General features: G+C 43.6%; 2 protein-coding genes across 8 annotated transcripts in view; one reads left to right on the forward strand and one right to left on the reverse strand.

The window, feature by feature from the left end:
- olfml1 (olfactomedin-like 1) overlaps positions 1-19,832 on the reverse strand; it is a 113,920-nt gene that overhangs the window by 41,249 nt on the left and 52,839 nt on the right. For 3 of the 7 annotated variants that reach the window (XM_079500993.1, XM_079500999.1, XM_079500995.1), the window contains exons 2-3: positions 8,920-9,018; positions 5,111-5,161 (exon numbers count right to left, since the gene is read on the reverse strand). The exons of 2 other annotated variants lie outside the window; for them this stretch is intronic. In XM_079500993.1, the coding sequence (XP_079357119.1) occupies positions 5,111-5,161; positions 8,920-9,018 (150 nt within the window). The remainder of the gene's footprint in view (positions 1-5,110; positions 5,162-8,919; positions 9,019-19,832) is intronic. 2 more of the 7 variants (XM_079501000.1, XM_079501001.1) reach the window with 1 other exon arrangement.
- Positions 13,585-19,832, forward strand: part of syt9b (synaptotagmin IXb) — a gene marked incomplete at both ends in the record, with an annotated part of 48,318 nt that continues 42,070 nt past the window's right edge. The window contains one exon of the mRNA XM_079500992.1: positions 13,585-13,732. Coding sequence (XP_079357118.1) covers positions 13,585-13,732 — 148 coding nt within the window. The remainder of the gene's footprint in view (positions 13,733-19,832) is intronic.

Raw genomic sequence — 19,832 nt, forward strand, 5'->3', positions numbered from 1 at the left:
AAACCATGCAAGGCACCAACCTGCACATCGGGAGCAATTAGGGGTTCAGCGTCTTGTTCAAGGACACTCTGGGGGAGCCCCGGATCGAACTGGGAATGTTGTGTTCCCATCCGGCCTCTCTACAGGCCACTCTACAGCTGAGCCATGCTAGCCTGGCTAATAAGCCAGACCGAATAAGCCGTAGGCAAAAAAAAAAATTGCCTACGACAGTGTGATTTGAGTCTGGCTTATTAGCCAGGCTAGAGCCATGCCACCCCTGACTCGAGATCTCCTGCTTGGGAGTCGGGACAGTATTATAAATGACTGTATTATAACAAGCTGCTTGTCTGTATTCTTTTCCACATCATGGTAAGCTGAGCCTCTTGTTACATTAGAGCTGTAATTAAATACAGTTATAATAAGTTATAATAAGCAGATTATAATGCATTACAAATATGTTATTAATGCATAATAGACTTCTCTTAAATTAGGGCAATATTTTTTATGAATCAATAAATCAATACTGATTAATATTGGGGTAGGATTGGCTTAATTTAACTTTTCCCCATAGCCATCATTTTAGACAAAATCCAGCATAATACTTCAGGCTAATCTTTAGCTAAATGATTCACATGTGTTGCATGTGAATCACCAACAAGTATGATATATTCAGATCATGGAAAGTGGTTTGATATCAAGTTTAACAGTCATCATTATTATGAAGGAGGGATCAGCCGTAAAAATGCACGGCCAAAGTTTTTGGACTTTTGGACCAGAGTATAAAGATACGAGTGGGTCAGTGGGATGATACAGCGAGACACAAAATGAACAGACCAACATAATTCTATTATTGTATAAGATGTGATTCTGAGGAGCAGATGTCTTGGCATGGTCAGAGGGGATAGTAGTCAAATTGAATTCAAATTCCCCCTAATTGCATTATCAATTTACTCAAGCCATAAACCTCCCCTTCAATTTGATGGATGTGTTCAGAGTTCAGACAACAGAAATGGCATTACGGCTGGCCTGAGCTTTTCTATATATTAAAGTCCATGATGAAGCAAGCATTCATAATTTTGTGTGTGGAATTAATTTCACAGTGAATGATATTGTACATAATACAGTATATACTGCATGTGCATATTCATATATGTATAATTACTTTTACCTTTTGTATGTAATGTACAGCAATGAAATATTGATTTGACTTTACAAAGGGACCATAGCAGGCGGCTGACAAATTCACAGATTATTTTTGTCGACACACTCAGACTATGATCTTTCAGCTCAAACAGTTCTTTACATGCCGTCTCTCAGGGGGTACCTATAGCTGGCAACAGCCCCATACACACAATTATAGCTAGCTGTCCTTAACACATTTTGGGCGGGAACCCATTTTGGTGTTTTAAATATTATGTTATAATTTAGCTATTGAAAAATAGCAGATCTACAAGCTCATAGCGCGCCACCGAGTGGCGCGCTACGAGCTTGTAGGTCTGCTATTTTTGAAAAATCGTGAAAATATTTATTTCAGAAAACTGGAGGATTTAGAAGAATTTTTCGGGCCTAAATGGGTTAAATATACACTTGAATGAGCTATAGGCTGTCATTTCGGACACGTTAATCACACCTGACTGACTGACACGGTGTGGCATGTCACAGAGTTTATGGTCTATTCCCGTTTCTCTCTTCAAAGGTGGAATGAGAGGCAGAGTGCATGAGACAAAGGGAGAAAAGATGACTACGTTGTTTTCCTTTATTTCTTTACGCTGTATAGTATAGTATTAGTATAGCTCTGCGGTTATGTACTATACTGTAAAACCTTTGGGGCCACAGTTGCCATAGACAACCAGTGGCTACTTTCAAACACAGCATGGGAGAGAAGATCTTTCTTTATCACTCTCCGCTGTGTCACTTTGTGAGAAGCAACCTTTTTCCTACACAGTGCGCACAGCACTACATGTCCATCTGCAGACAAAGTCTGTCTGTTTGCAGACAAAGTCTGTCTTTTTGCAAACAAAGTCTGTCTGTTTTAAAGTCTGTCTGTTCACAGACAACGTCTGTCTTTTTGCAAACAAAGTCTGTCTGTTTGCAGAGAAAGTCTGTCTGTTTGCAGAGAAAGTCTGTCTGTTTGCAGAGAAAGTCTGTCTGTTTGCAGAGAAAGTCTGTCTGTTTGCAGACAAAGTCTGTTTGTTTGCAGACAGCCTGTCTGTTTGCAGACAGCCTGTCTGTTTGCAGACAACGTCTGTCTTTTCGCAGACAATGTCTGTCTGTTTGCAGAGAAAGTCTGTCTGTTTGCAGAGAAAGTCTTTCTGTATGCATCCATCTGCATCCATTTACCATTTACTAAAAAAGTCACTCATGATGTGGAAAAACTTTTTCAGGATGGGACCAGAAGACAACAGAAATTCAATGTGACAAGAGAGGAGAACGGAGCAATCTTGGAACTTCAGAACAACAACAACTTGGTGGTTAAGATGGCTGACAAGGGAGGCGCCACTGTGATATGGGGTAAGGACCAGTATATCCAAGAGGCTTTACGCCAACTAAATAACCCTGTGTATTACCGCCCTATGAAGAACTTCTTGACACTGCTAGAGAGGAACAATGGATAACTGACAAGGAACACGACTTCTTACTACCACCAAGCCCTCGACTAGCCTCATTTTACATGTTACCCAAAATCCATAAGGATTTAGTCAATCCACCAGGCAGACCCTTTATTAGTGGTAATGAAACCCTTTCTGAAATCTACTTTACCACTCAATACAGCTCATTTGCTCACGACATAAAACGCATAATAAAAAACAACTGGGGTATTTTACAGAGCGACCCTGACCTAAAACCTGTGTTTCCCGACTCCCCCTGTTTCTCTTTCAGACGGGCTCCAACCCTGAAGGATAAGCTTGTAAGGAGCTATCTACCTCCCCCCTCCAAAGAGACCTGGCTTCAACGACCAGTGGGAAATTTCATGTGTGGAAATTGCAATCACTGCTCCAACATAAAACGAAAAGCTTTATTGATCCTTCCACTCAAAAGACGTACCACTTCAGAGACTATGCCAATTGTAATTCTACTTATGTTGTGTACAGACTGCATTGTGAATGCGGCTGCTTCTACATTGGGCGCACCAGGCGCAGATTAAGAGACAGATTGGCTGAGCATAAGTATGCTGTACGGGTGGGAAACCCAAACTACCCAATGGCAGAACACTATAAGGTAGCCGGACACACAAATCCAAACAACCTAAAAATTATGGTAATAGAGACCATCCCCAAATCAGTAAGAGGGGGTGACAGACTAAAACAACTCCTCCAAAGAGAGACATTTTGGATAGTCACTCTGAAAGCTACAGTACTCCCCGGCCTAAATGATGACGTTGATTTCTCTCCCTTCTTGTAAAAGTTCCGTTCTTACTACAGTGACTTCTCTCTATTCCTCTCCTCCATCCTCATACATAGTACTACATACCAACATTTATACTTTTATTTTTCCTTTTTAGTTTTCTCCATTTATATACTGTATTTACATTTGATTATTCTCTGGTTTTTGTACGTAAATTTCAGTTTGCTAATGAGCTGTAATAGTTAGGTGTGCACACCCAGGTGTTTGTCGTTTCTGCATTATTCTGATGATGATGTATAGTCATGTGATCTAATGAGATGCTGATTACTGGCACTACTTAATGGCGTGTCAAACAGTCATCTTTAGTTGACCCTGATGAAGGCCCATGCAGGCCGAAACGCGTTGGTCGTGTTTTTAACCCTTGTTTTTAACATTTAACTAATCAATGGAATAAAGGATTTTTCTACTTCTACTGGACAGAGCTGCCTTGGACCCTCTTTTAAGTTGGCCACCTTATATCTCCTTCCACAGTGACATTGACTCAAGGTATAGAACTTTTTAAGAACTCTTGTGCTTTGCATCCATCTGCACATTCTGCAGTCTGTCCTTCTGTTGGCATACACAATCTGGACACACAGGCAATCTCTGACAGCAGAGGAACAAAATGTCACCGATGCTTTTGTGAGGACCCTATGGCTTCATTTTTATACAGTACTTAAACCGCACACACGCACGCACGCACGCGCGCGCGCACGCACGCGCGCGCGCACGCACACACAGCTCAGAGAATCTTTAACAACCCACGACTGACAGTTGATGTAGAAAAGGGCAAGAGTCCATGGTCACGGACCTCTCAGTCCACTCCATCTCTTGATGAATTCTGTTCTTTTCTCCAGATGGCAAGGCTGTCAAAGACATACAGTACTGTACATGTACCTTGTTTTGTCCACCACTCCCATTTCAAGTCATCTCTGATCAAATACTTGCCTGTCCTCCATTCTAGAGAGTCATAGTGAGTGTGTATAGCCTACTGCAGTGGTTCATAAACTAAACCCATGAAAAGACCCAAAAAAGAAATTACGTTTGCTCAAGACCCAAACTAGTGAAATCTCACAATGTGTTAATTGCATCGCGACACATTGTGAGCTTGTAGATCGGCTATTTTCAAATGGTCGAAATGTATTGGGCAGAAGTGGTTAATGTAGAAATCACAATCTACAAAGTAACTATAGTAACTAAACTCCACCAAAGTGGAACACAAGTGGAACACACCAAAATAAAAGATGCAAGACTGGCTCAGATTGAATTTCTCATATTTTATTTTGGAGTGCCGTTTTTTCCACTTTGGTGGTTTATGAGTTAAGTTATATTTAAAACCCACTGCCTTAACCAAGGGCAGTTTCCAGAGTGAGCGCACCTGCTTTCCTTTCTTTAACTAGTAACTCAAGTTTTCAAATAATTGTAGCGGAGTTAAAGTAATCTGAGATGTAGTGGAGTAAATTAAGTAAGGTAAAGATTCCTCAAAATTGTACTTAACCCATTTTGGGCGGGAACCCCTTTTGGTGTTAGCATTATGTTATGCTTTAGCTATTGAAAAATAGCAGATCTACAAGCTCATAGCGCGCCACCGAGTGGCGCACTACAAGCTTGTAGGTCTGCTACGACTGACATAGAAACATAGCTTTTTCAGAAAACTGTCATTTTCAAACAGACATTTTTAGAATCTGATCTCAGGTCAAAATGGGTTAAGTACAGTACAGTACAGTACTTGAGTAAATGTACTTACTTTACACCACTGATCAGTAGAGGCCTTCATAAAACACACCTGCCTGGGTCTCTGTGGAAGGAGAACAGATCAGTGTGTGTTCTACCAGGCAGCTGTGCTGGCAAAGTCACAATGGAATCCTCATGGATAAATGCTAATCCAAATTCACCCACACTGGAAAGACTCCACACAGGCCTCCTGCGAGACAAACACACACACAGACACGCACGCATGTTGTGGAACCTGAAAGCTCACTCTAGGCTATAGGATGTTTTTATTTTCTAGTCAGTGTGCAATGTCAACATTAATTTTAATGACACCACATAAGTGCAGCACTGCATGGCAGTAGACAGACAGCATTGGCGTTCATTGGTGAAGACCGTATGTGCTATCTAGCACGAAGAGGATTAAGTAAGTAAGTAAGTAATGTACATACAAATGTGAGTGACTACATATTTTGAAATAGTTTATTTTAAACGAAAAATCATGGGTTCCATTTTTGTCACCGCTAAACCCCTTATACCTAAACTTCTTTGCCTTTTTTTACTATTTTGAAAAACATTTTTGAATAGTTCAACTAGCCAATCTACATTGACACGTTGTGAGCTTGTAGACTGGCCATTTTAACTTTAAAAAATGTTTTGCAAAATAGTAAAAAAGGCAAAGAAGTTTAGGGATAAGGGGTTTAGCGGTCACGAAAATGGAGCCCCATGTCTCTCACACTTATGCCAGTTTGCCAGTGATCACCCTTCTTTGTGCCAATGTTGGCACCGCTGCCAAAGGTTGCCTAACCCTGTATGCACCCTAACCACTTTCATGTCTATCAAGTCTCCCACACACTTCTTTTTTAAGATAGTTGTCATGGTTACCGGGCGTAAAAGGGTTCCATCTGTCTAACTATTGACAGTCCTATGATCTCATGTCTATAGCATTATGTCATTGAAAGGACACAGACACAATAGCAATTATTCTTTGATTTAATGCTGTCACTTCTTGACAACAGTTATTACAGTACATCAGCAGCTGAAGGACAGAAACTGAACCTGAACTCTGAAAGTGCTAAATCAGATCTATTCAATACAAACTGCCAGAGAAATGTCTGTCACAGGAAGGTTAAAAGTATTAGATTCACAATCAACTTTAGTCACATCACACAATTACAGTTGTTAGAGTGGGAGAATAGAGAGCAAAGGAACATTAAATATATCACAGTGCTGAGACAGTGTTGTTTTTTGAAGGAAAATAGAATGAGAAATGTATGCGTGTCAACAGCTGGAAGTGTTTTGTTTGTCCTCCATTTCGTTCAGTTAACTTCAGATCAAGTCCCTGAGGTGCAATTAAAATTTGAGCAGGGTTTTTTAAGAAAACATTTCAGGATTCACTCCTGGTTTTCTGTTATTGGGACAAACACAGCATGGTCTTATGAAGTAAATGCACCAGAGATGTGTTTTCCCTTTTTACTAGTCTGACATCTAAATCATTTTCATTTTCATTATTCTCTCCACAGCTATCAAAGAAGTCTTCAGAGTCACTGAATCGTGACAGACAGACTTAATACTGACTGCATGTATTTGCTCATTTAACAGGGCTTATACCTTCCCGCGGAGTGCTGGCATTTATCTGTTGTTTTTCATTCCATCATTAAAGGTCAAAGGCAGCCACATGGGCACTCTGTCTACCCACTGGTGTTGAACCGGGTCAAAGGGCTTTCAAAATAAACTATTTAACAAACAAATCAATACATATTTATTAGGTAGGGAGGAAATCAGGCAGGGACTGACATTTCAGCACAATAACACCTGACGACACATGTTGGTACTCAATTTCCAAAAGGTCCAAATCTGGGAGTTTGAGGTCACACCAGTGACGTATTCTCCGTGGGGGCGGCGGGGCTCGAGCCCCCATGAGGAAATAGACCTGTATAGTATATTCGCCTAGTCGGTTCGTCCCGTTTGTACCGCGCCCATCCAAGTCTGGCACCTTAACACCTCTTGTCCTCACTGTCCGGGGCGGGGGGTGGTGGGGGGTGGACCGCGTTGCCTCTTGCCTGTCCCCTTGTACACATGCAGATCAGGCATTCAAATGCTAATCTTGTTTTCACCTGCCAGGTGGGTATGCATACAGTACTGTACTCTGCTTAGGCTACTTGTTCACAATGAAAAGGAGTAGCCTACCAGATGACGACGTGGGGGGGGGGGGGGGGGGGGGGGCAGTGTGGGCGGGCCCCCATGACGATTATAAAAACATTTCGTCTCTGGGTCACACAATCTTTTCGGCTAACCACCGGGCTACCTACCCTCCCAGATGCTTGCCCTGACCTACTGTAGAGTGATGGAAATAGAGAGTGGTGACAATTCCCTTCACTCAAATGGACAGTGCAGTACAATTGCAGTACAGAATAGTCTGTTTGTGCCTCTGCCCTGACCTAGTCTCGCATATAGCCCAATCTGGGAACACATCGAAGCTAAGAGCTAAAAATATCTGTACAGTAAAGGACTCCACACACCGGGCGCGAATTCGGATTTTTAAGCGGCGTTTCTCCATCGGTTTTCCGAAAAACGCGGCCGGTGTGCAACCACCTTAAAGCTACGAGCGTACACTATAGAGTGCTATGTCTATACATAAAATGCTATCTAAATTACATAGATTTAGCAGAAGGGAGTTCCAACCGCGCCTCCAGTCTGGTGCATCTCAGAGGCAGGACAGGTTGCAGGAGAAAGGAAGGCACTGGAGCAACTCAGACAGTTTCAGCCCTTATTTTATAATCAGGGTGCAAGTTTATTCCTACATAAATTTAGCCTTTGCTACAGTACGTCAAGTGCTACGGGCTAAGATGGAGCCTGAAGAGGTGGGTTTTCAGACTACGGCGGAAGATTGGGAGTGAATTTGCAGTCTGTGAGATGGAGGTAAAACTGCAAAGTGGGAACGAGGTTATCTTTAACCACACCAACCAAACCTTGCCTAGACATAACCATCTCTAACCTACTATACAGTATATACTGTATATGCTATAATGAATAGCAGTCCATAATATAATCAAAAGATTCAGAGAATCTGGAGAACCTTCTACGCTGCAAGGCAGAAAACCAACATTGAATGCCCGTGACCTTTGATCCCTCAGGCGGCACTGCATTAAAAACCAACATCATTGTGTAGGATATTACCGCGTGGGCTCAGGAACACTTCAGAAAACCAGTGTCAGTTAACACGGCTCGTCGCTACATCCACAAGTTAAAACTCTACCGTGCAAAGCGAAAGCCATACATCAACAACATCCAGAAACGCTGCCGCCTTCTCTGGGCCCGAGCTCATTTGAAATGGACAGACGCAAAGTGGGAAAGTGTGCTGTGGTCTGATGAGTCCACATTTCAAATTGTTTTTGGAAATCAAAATTTGTTCAAAAGTTCAAAAGCCAGCATCTGTGATGGTATGGGGGTGTGTTAGTGCCCATTGCATGGGCAACTTACACATCTGTGACGGCACCATCAATGCTGAAAGGTAGCCTACATCCATGTTTTGGAGCAACACATGCTGCCATCCAAGCAACGTCTTTTTCAGGGACGCCCCTGCTTATTTCAGCAAGACAATGCCAGGCCACATTCTGCACGTGTTACAACAGCATGGCTTCGTTGTAAAAGAGTGCGGGTACTAGACTGGCCTGCCTGCAGTCCAGACCTGTCGCGCATTATGAAGCGCAAAATACGGACTGTTGAACGACTGAAGTAGTAAATCAAGCAAGAATGGGAAAGAATTCCACCTACAAAGGTGTTGGAGTGTGAAGGGAAATACGCAACACCGTAACAAACCAAATAGAAAACATGCCTGCTTACTGCTGGGGAGCAAAGCAGAGAGTGGGATGGTATATCTTCTTTCTCAAGTCTGACACACATACAGGTAAAATGCTCTGCCTGCAGGAGTCTTGCAATTACCTGCAAAAAAGACACAGAACAAGCAGGCCAATTAAGATAACAGGTCTGCTCTACTTACTGTATGTGTTACATGAGTTCGTCATATGGGGTCAGTGGCTCTGTCAGAGTATACCTGTTGAACACATCCCTTCTGTGCCCATAATGGAGATCTCTGTATCTGTCTACTGCAGTGTTCCTTTTAAGCCCATTATCAAGATAGTATATTAGTTAGTATACTAAGGCGCCCCTCACTTCACACTAGTGTGATTTTCTTGAGGGGCGCTAGGCCCTCCTATATTCAGCAATTAGTGTAGATTTTGGTTTCGAATTGCAGCCGTCCGTAGGTGCCCTTTGAGAGCGGTTTTGAAGAAGTCAAGGGATTCACATGTCTTAATGACTGTTGGTAAGGCGTTCCACAATTTGGTGGCATAGGAGCGAAATTAATTTAGTCCCTTGTTTGTGCCACATGGTTTGTTGAACTCCCTCTGGTGGTGTGGGTGTGGACATCGTTGACATTAAGGAAGTATTTAGACAGGTACATGCGGGTATCTTGGTGGTGTAGCGAATCTTGTGGCCCAGTCCCATTGCAAGATGCTGTACTCTGTCGTCAACCCTAAGCCATTCCAGCCTGTCAAAATGGGCAGGGGTGAGGTGGGTTCGGGAAGTGAGGCCAAGTAGTAGCCTGGCCAGTTTGTTTTGGGAAGTCTGGAGCCTTGTTATAAGGGCCTTTGAGGTGCTGTGGATTGATTGATTGATTGATTGATTGATTGATTGATTGAAGTATATATTAAAGGTATATTCAGTGATTTCACTTAATTCAAATATCACATTTTTGTTGTTTTGTTGTGATAATCCTCCCTATTATAGAGTGTGCTGACCATATAAGGAGTTCCTCCCTGTCCCCAGTTAACCCCTGGGGGTCAAAAAACCTTAGGTTTCGTTTTTGGCTAGGTGGCCCAGCCTTCATCCAATCAGGATAGAGAGGGGCCTTCCGCCAATCAGGGCGACTGTGGCTCAGGAGGTAGAGCAGGTCGTCCAATGATCCATGGGTCGTGAACAGGGGGGTTTTCCAAATCACCCAAATCACTGAATGCTCCTTTAACAGTTTGCAGAATCTCAGTACATTTCAAGCACAACTCAATACAAAAACTATTAACTGTGAGTGGACGACACCATAAGGCATTGCACTTACAAGAGGGTCGACTGTTTTCAATTCATCATAACCAGGTACCAAGATAGTTGCTGTCAAAACCAATTGATTTTAGCTTTTTAACCAGTATGGAGTGGATCACGGTGCGTCAAAAGCCTTTTGGAGGTCCAGCTTGACCATGCCGCAGTATTTGCAGCATCCTCCTCGTGTTTAATGTGGTCGCTCAAATAGAGGAGGCATGTGTCAGTAGAGTGGGATGTTCTGAAGCCAGATTTGAATTCGTGTTATTTTTTTGTGGCAAGATACTATTCAACCTGTTCATAGACTATTTTTTCCCATCACTTTCGAGATGGAGCTAAACCGGGTGGTAGTTGCCGGGGTCTAATTTGCTTCCTTTTTGTGCAGGGGGGTTACTTTGGAAAGTTTGAAATCATGAGGGACCTGTCCCTGTTTGATGGAGAGGTTAACACGGAGCCCGCCAGAACCGTAGTAACCGTAGGATTAAATTAATCGTGAAGCCCGCCAGAACCATAGACTACGTTTCTATATTCTGTAATCCATGTTTTGATCAGATCGAATCGTTAGCTGCCGCTCGTTAGCATAACAGTCAAAGTGGGACAGTGGCCACGGCCATTTTGAAGATGCGCCCATCCACTTGCAGTCTATGTGATGCTTTCAATGGCCTGTATCTCCAAATCGGCGCAATGAATGTCGTTTCTGGTGAAAACAAGGTTTTTTAACGGCCGACAGAAGGCTCTGTGATAATCGCGGTCGGGTTTTTTCACCACCGACCGAGAGAACAACAACCGGTGAAGACACCACACACAGCATTTTGCCATTGTAACATCCGGTTACGGATATTTGGCTCTTAAAAATAAGGGTTGCGCGCGACAAAACATTGGCAATGCGCGATAGATAGATTAATTAATCCTGGCGGTCAAACGGTTTTAATTGGGTGATGATTGGAGCTATGGATGTGTAGGATCTTGATGTGATATTGCAGAATGGGAAACAGGGAGACTCAGGTCGTAACGTTACAAGTAGGGATGTCCCGATACACCTTTTTCACTTCCGATACGATCCCGATACCTCAATTTCTGTGTTAGCCGATACCGATACCGAATACCGATACCAGTGTCGTGATCTCATGTTGTGTTTATAGCTATATATCTCGTGTTGTGTTTATAGCAGACTCCTCACTCAAATGTGCAAATGGGCAACTCCAAAGCAAACTCCAACATTTTATTTACCTGCCATAGTGTCAACCCCTTACCCCTGTGTCGTATCGGTGGCTAGACTGGCATATTCACCGATACCGATATTACCCGATATGACAAATAAGGGCCGATCCGATTTCTGGCTGACTTTCTGGCTGTCCGGTGCGAGGGACAGGCCATCTGAGTCCGCTGCCAGTCCGCGAGTTCAGTTGCTGTACATCTCCATGTCCGAGGCTGAGTCTATATCTACCTCCACCAGTCTGAGTCTATGGTCCATCTCTGTCACCTTTGTTCAACCATACTACTTATATGGAGAATTACCATGAGTGTCTATGTACGAGCAATGTATATATTAATGTGTGTTGGACCCCACTGGTGTGTGCGTTCAAGCATGCTACCTTCCAATCACCAGACTGCGTTGGCTCAGAATTGTACATAATTAGGGAAATTCTAGAGTGGTCTTCGCGTGCTTGTGACGTGCGTGTGAAACGTGCGTGTGATATGCGGGGGGGAACTGTATATGGTCAGTGAAGGATGATTCCCTTCAAATTATGTGTCTGTGCTTAACTATGCTATCAGTGTGTGGCTGGGAGTGTGTGGGTGCCGTGCGTGCATGTGACCCTATGAGTCTGTGTGTGGGTGCCGTGCGTGCATGTGACCCTATGAGTCTGTGTGTGTGTGTGTGTGTGTGTGTGTGTGTGTGTGTGTGTGTGTGTGTGTGTGTGTGTGTGTGTGTATGTGTGTGTGTGTGTGTGTGTGTGTGTGTGTGTGTGTGTGGTGCTGTTGATTGATTGTTCCCCTCCTTGATGCATGTGAGTTAATCTAATCCATCTGTGGGGACCTATTGTGTGTGTGTGTGTGTGCGTGCTTGTCTGACTCTCTCTATGGCCAGTGAGCTAGTGTACTTTACCTAAATATGTGTAATATTGTATCCAGATACTTAATGTCAATACACGACAGATGAATGGAGAATGTACATCATATCATTATGTGGACGAGCAAATCGTTTATTTGTCCCATTGACAATGAATGGAAAAAGTATGTCAGATGTGGATGAGCAAATCGACATGTTACTTCATGTTGATGTACGATGATTAAGCCCCTCACTTGCACGGGTGTGATTTTATAATTCATTGTTGGCACCTCAAGGGGGAGGCCAGCACTATAATTTTATGACCCAAGGAGACGGGTTAATTGGAACATAATGGGCAGGCAATCAGAAAAGTACGGAAGGTGCTAAACAATCAAGTGCCAATTAAAGGGATTTTAAAATCAATCCTTAAAGAATAAGGATGGTATACAAAACTAACTGGAGACTGGAGTGATATTCTCTCATCTTGTTTTTTGTTAAAAATCTGAGTCTCGTCTGATACTTATATTTGTATTTGCTAGAAATAGGATAAAGTGGACAAATCAAGAGACACAGGGGGAAAGAGAGTTGATATGAAATCCTATATGTCTGTATAAAGACTCGTTATACTAAAATGCTAAATGAATAACTCAACACAATAAAAATCCTCAGTGTTACTGTATCCATTTGTAACTCCGAGACTGTAGGGTAGTAGCCTATATTAAAGCTCAAACCTCTGTTTCTTTTGTTGACGTGCCTTCAAGTGAATTGGGACAGAGCGCGTCAGCGGAGTGGTTGAACGGCTGCATGGGGAGCAGGGGGCGGGGGGAGGAGAACACTGAACTTCCTGCGCTCAGAAATAATTGAGCAGCGCGCTGAGCGCCAACTATTCATTGAAGACACACACCACTGTCCTTGTTGTAGCCTATAGCCGGGAGGAGCGCACTACACTGGCTCAGTGCTTCAGCACCACGGCGCAATGGACAGCGCTCGGGAGTAAAGACGGGAGAAAGAGTGAAAGAGAAAACAAAACAAAAAAGGTTTGATAACCCTAGTGTCCCTAGCTGGCCAGCTGTGGGATAAAACGTCGCAATTTCGGATTTGTGGAAACTTGTCACAACTAAAATCTTCCAAGAGAAAGACTAATAGCGGTCAACAACATTTCTCTGTTCTCTGTTCTGCATTAAGTTCCACCGAAGTCAAGTGATTGGAGCGCAGGGGCTGTTTAGTTTGATTCTGCCCGCGTGTGCCACTGCCTTTCTGTGCGTTAGGCTATGGTGATAGAGAGGGTGTGAGCGCGTGAAAGACGTCGGCGCGTGGAAGAGGGATCAGCCGGCGTGCCCGACCAGTCAGGAGGATGCTGGAGGGCAATGCCTGCAGAAAGAGAGGATGAGATTTGTCGAAAGGCACTGGAGCTGCTCTCGGACCTGTGCTCCAGGGGAGAGGTGCAGAGCGACAACTGTCTGGACTTCATCTATTACTTCAGAGACCTGGCAAGACCACGTTACACAGACTCAGGTGAGCCTGCATGTGCTTCTTGTTGTATACGGTTGTACCTGACAAAAGTCAAGTGTATACCCTCTCTCAACATGTTTTGTTTACACTTATTAGAGAATTTATATGCAGGCCACATTAGCCTATATTGTAAATTTCCTCTGGGTGACGACTAGGGTCTACTTTACTATACATGCTATACATGCTACTTTAATGATTTCATAGGATCTTTCCCTGCGAGATCCTATAAAATGTAATCATGTATAGTATAAGTATAAGTATAGTAAGTATAATATGTAATGTTAGAGTTTTATTAGGATCCCCATTAGCTGGAGCATAGCAGCAGCTAATCTTCCTGGGGTCCACACAGAACATAAAAACATGGCATTCGACATGAATTACATTACAGGACAAACATAATACATAATATGTAATCATTAAAGTTATGCTGGTGGGCACACACACACACACACACACACACACACACACACACACACACACACACACACACACACACACACACACACACACACACACACACACACACACACACACACACACACAGTGATGTAATTACTAAATAGGTTTTCAATGTAATGGGTCCCGGGACCCAGGGGTGGTCTTTTAGATGGGTCCCAGGGACATTTGATGAGTCCTACTTCAACGACGTTAGAGTACAGTATTGAGTACAGTATTTCATCGCAGGATCCCCGGAGGGTGACATGATTGCATCCTTTCTCAATTTAGTGAGTCTAAGAATGCAGGATGCAGGTTATTTGCATCACTGTATATAAGTTTTGAAGTGTTGTTCACTGTCCCCCTCTGAGGTATAACAATAACGTGTTGCTATCATACACCCACTGTAAGGCTTACAGTCAGTAACAGAAACCACAAGCCGTTTCAGTGTGTATTTTGCAGCAGCCTATACAAACAACACAAAACCAAGCAATATAGGCAGTATGTTCAAGCTACTCTTTGATGCCACAAAAACCAACAGCCTGTGACCATGGTGTGCAGGCTCCATCTGTAAACAAACACCAACAGCCCCACCCAGCATTCTCTGTTACACCCAACACTTCGAAGATGATCATGAAAAGAGCACGGCTTTATTTATTTTGAGTTGTTAAAATGAGTTTAATTCGTCTTTTGCCATTGGACGTGACTTTATTGGACTTATAGTAAGTTTTAAGGAAAAAATCACACCTGTGTGAACTGAGTGGTGCAACTCCCCCCTCCCCTCTCTCTCTCTGTCTCTCATTAGCAGGCAACAGTGCAGCACTATCTCTCTCTCTCTGTTTCTGGCACAACAGCGCCACTTTTGGTACTCATTGGTACTCATTGGTACTGGTGATCATAGTCACATAGGTAGGTGAACGGACACATGAACACATAGGTAGGTTAACACGGACATTGCTGTTCCTTGGAGTGGTTGCACCACTCAAAAATTACACTGGACTCTCGAGCTGAGTAATGGAACAGCTGCTTTTGGTAGAGAGAGTGTGTGTGTGTGTGTGTGTGTGTGTGTGTGTGTGTGTGTGTGTGTGTGTGTGTGTGTGTGTGTGTGTGTGTGTGTGTGTGTGTGTGTGTGTGTGTGTGTGTGTGTGTGTGTGTGTGTGTGCATGTGTCGCACGTGTACGCAGGCACGCACATGCATGCAGCTGTTGACTGTTGTCAGACTGTCCCATTTTAGGGCACACCAGCACAAATACATATTTACAGTGCAGTGCATGTCTGTGAATGTTACAAATCTGTGTTTGCATGTTTGTTTTGGATATAATAGCAACGCGGGGCCTGGCTGATATATATCCGTAGAAACATTTTACTACAATGCATTATGTATGACAAAGAGAGGAAGTTCAAGCAGATTGGTTCCCTGGAGGAGCCTTGACCCATTTCCTGTTGTATTAGACTGCTGCTCTATATACCGTAGCCCTTCTATCCACAACAAACAACCATCCATCCCCACAGAGGAGAGGAGAGCAGAGGAGAGGAGCAGGGGACACATGTACCAGATCAATAGCATGCTTAGACTGGCGAAGAGCATCTCCTCTGACCCCTTACATGTTTTAAATGATGAATATCAACTGTTGCCCTCCATGAGGCGGTTTAGAGTCCCAAAATATAAGAAAAACAGGCTAAAGAACTCTTTTGTACACCAGTCTATTCTGCGTTTAAACCAAAATCGGTAAACCAAGAGGATATGTTCTATTGTTCTTGTTCCTGTCTGCTTCTGTGAGTTGTGTCCTGTAATGTACCTTGTGTAATGTATTGTGTATGTCCTGTCTGTATCTTGAACAGTGACGTCATGGACGCAAAGCAAATTTCAGTAAAAGCTGACAATAAAGTTGTATCGTATCGTATGTAGTCCTCACAGTTCTAACAGCCATCCATCCCCAGAGGAGAGGAGCAGGGGAAGCTCTATATCAGGGGTTCTCAACCTGGACGTCGTGCAGGTCCCCAGATTATTATTCTTTTTTAAAAGGGAAAAAAAACGGATTGGCTGGAAAATGGAAATTAAGAGTTTACATAGTACATGCATAAACTTTCCTTAATGATTATATCTGGTTTCAGTATTTATTTATGATGTATTTTCTCTATTATTAACGTTATTGTAGCGGTCAATTTGTATTGGTGGTGGGGAGGCGGGCGGGGCAGGGGTCGCGAGACATGGCCAAAGCATTTCCGGGGGTCCCGTTGAGAACCCCTGATCTATATACTGTAGTATATCACATATCATATGATAAAATACATGCAGCTCAATCCACCACAAACAGACATCCTTCCCCACAGAGCAGAGCAGAGGAGAGGAGAAGGGGGAGCTCTCCTTCCCCACAGAGCAGAGGAACAGGGGAGGGGAGAGGAGCAAGGGGAGCTCTGTTACACCTCACAGTTGTATCCACAACAATCAGCCATGCATTCCAGGGGGTCGCAGATAAATCATTGATAGTGAAGAACCAAATGGACAGTAGACACTTATCACTCTGTAACTCTGAGAGTCATGGGGGTCTGTGGCCGAAGGCATACCGAACTGGGGGAGGGGGGGTCCTTCAAATGTGAAAGTTTGAGAGCCACACATACACAAGTCACAGATGACTGACGTCATAGTCTGGACTCATGAAGTCCCAGATCCACACGGAAGCCACGCTGTTATTAACCCCAGTCTTGTTACACTCAGAGTTACATTGACATTCAATATTTCGCTGGGGCGGCAGGGCCTCAGGGGTAGAGTGGCTGGTAGGGCGGCCAGATGGGAACCGCGAGATTCCCAGTCCGATCCCGGGCTCCCCCAGAGTTAGGGCCGATTCGTACAATGTGAAGTCATTTGAGGTTCGGGGGGGGGGGGGGGGGGGGGTTGGGCGGGTACCGTCCTAAAGTCGGCTCTTCGGTGCTACTGAAAATTTCTGACGAGCCGAAATCATTTCGGCACTACAGCGCCGAAACAGTAGTAAAATAGGAGTATGAATCGGCCCTTAGTGTCAAAGTCTCCTTGAGCAAGACTCTGAACCCTAATTGCTCCCGATGAGCAGGCTGGTGCCTTGCATGGTTTCCTCCGTCATTGGTGTATGAATGTCTGCGTGAATGGGTGAATGTAATATCCTAATAATTAGCAATGGCTTGTTTCTATACATAATCAAATCTAAATCTCAAAGAGTGATTCAGTCAATAATGCTCAATGTGGAAACAGCGTGCAGGAAGCATTTTCATCGCTTGGTTTCAGAGTCCTTGGATTCATTAAAAGTTGATGAGAAATGGCTAGGTGTCAAACACATTCCATTAGGTATTGTTGTTGCCAGGCAACGTGGACATTATTGGATATTTGGTTTGGAATATTTGAGCCACCAGCGATTTTATGAATGAGCTCATGCTGTCTTCTCTCCTTCCTCCTGAGTGTTAATTGAACTCTGAGAGTGCACAAATGGAAGCATATGGAAACGTACTCATCTGGAACTCAGAAGGCACCAATAAGATGCTTATGGGTCCAATGTGGTTCAATATGTAGTACACTCTCAGAGTTAAAGGTTAAGTGCTATATTTTTCTGTTAATATAAGTGTAAAAATAGCTCCATATTCTGATAGTACTCATTGATATAGAATGAGTCTCCCGGTCTCTCCAGCTCTTTGGTAAGCAGAAAATGCTATTCTTTTCTTTTCTTTTTTTCTCTATCTCTCTTAAGGTATACAGGGATACCCATTTTATCCAATCAGGAGAGAGAACCCGCACAGGATACAGAATAAACAAGTGTAATTGAAATTGGAAGTGATGACACTAAGATATGAGCAGACAACATCGGAACTGGAACGCTATAAAATTTAAGCTGATAAATGGGTACTCTTTCTTGATTGGCTGATGACTGGTAAGTGGCAACCCACCTGAACATGTATTTTCTGTTCATTAATGAGGTGGAGAGACGGGGAGACTCCTGATACTGAACAAACGCTATAGTGCTTAAACCTTTTAACAAACAAACAAACAAACAAATAAACGTTTTGTTTATGTTTTAACCAAAAAATATCACTTACACTTTTGATTTAACACCCAGGATTTTACTGTGTGTCTCTTTGGCTTCTACAAAAGGCATCATTTTAAAGTTGGTTGGGGCGCCGTTGTGCACCAACCAAATAATATCCGATCTACAAGCTCATACTGTAACGCGTTGCACCTTAGAGAGCATTCTTAACCCATTGAGACCTGGAACGCATCCATGTCACGTTAGCGTTTAACCACATTAACCATTAACCCATTTTGGGCGGGAACCCCTTTTGGTGTTTTAAACATTGTTATAATTTAGCTATTGAAAAATAGCAGATCTACAAGCTCATAGCGCGCCACTCGGTGGCGCGCTATGAACTTGTAGGTCTGCTATTTTTGAAAAATCGTTAAAATGTGCCTCAAATCTTTCCGAAATTGTCACGATTTAGAAAACTTTTTTTTAAAAATTTCGACGTCAGGCCTGAATGGGTTAACTTGTAGAATGTCTATGGGTGCACGGCGTGATGCGCAACCACATATAAATCAGTCATAAGCCTTCACTCAAACCCCCCCCCCCCCCACTCCCTCCATCCCCCTGCAGTGCACTGTATACATCACTGTGTATTCACACATTCCCCTCGCTTCCATCTGTCAGAATGGCAGATACTGTATTCATAAGCAGGCCTGGAGGCATTACATCACATAACCGCATCCGCTCTTCCTTCAAAGCACCAGATAGAAGGGGTTTCCAGGGCACATTGTCCCTGCACATTTGGGGCCATTTATACACTGCACTCTTGGAGTACGTGAGCGAGTGAGCACTGAAGGATTTGACTGTGCGCCGCTGGCCCTTAGCTCCACATCCGCCTGGCCCCTCACCTCCCGTTATTGTCCCGTATTGACCCACTGCTGACATGGCCGTTGTAGCTTTATTGAGCTGTACACAACACCCGCCTCCCCCGAGGCAAGAGGACATATAGTTTAATGAGACAGCCCCGGCCTGCCTTGGGGGCCTCTTCCCTGTCTGTCTCAAGCAGGCATTATATGCCCTGCAAAGGAGAATAAATCGTCCATAAGGATCGCCATCTTCCGCCTAATATCCTCTTCATGATAATGCGGACAGACAATGACCCGCAGACTAATACCTCATGGCTCAAAATATTGGTTTGGTAGAAAGACTTGTTAAGCACTTTGAACCTGGCATCCCTACTTTGGGCATTAGAGACAAAAATTGCAAAAAAAAAGAAAAAAAGCAGATCTACTGTAGAAGCTCACAACGCGTTTATTTTTGCTTTCTTCATTTGTTTATATTTATATTCTTGTTACTATGATTTATAATATTGCTTTGTTTTAACTGCCTGTAACTTGATTGTTGACTCCACCGTTTTGAGGGGTGCTAGCCCCTCCTATATGGTAAATGGTGCATTTATATAGCGCCTTTATCTAAAGCGCTTTACATAGATTGTGCATTACATTCACCCATTCATACACCGATTGCGGCGGAAGCCATGCAAGGTACCAACCAGCACATCGGGAGCAATTTGGGGTTCAGTGTCTTGCCCAAGGACACTTCGACATGTAGACAGGAGGAGCCGGGATTTGAACCGCTGACCCATGGATCATTGGACGACCTGCTCTACCTCCTGAGCTACA

Source organism: Electrona antarctica, assembly GCF_951216825.1.
Source record: "Electrona antarctica genome assembly, chromosome: 5".
In the NCBI taxonomy this organism is placed as follows: Eukaryota; Metazoa; Chordata; class Actinopteri; order Myctophiformes; family Myctophidae; genus Electrona; species Electrona antarctica.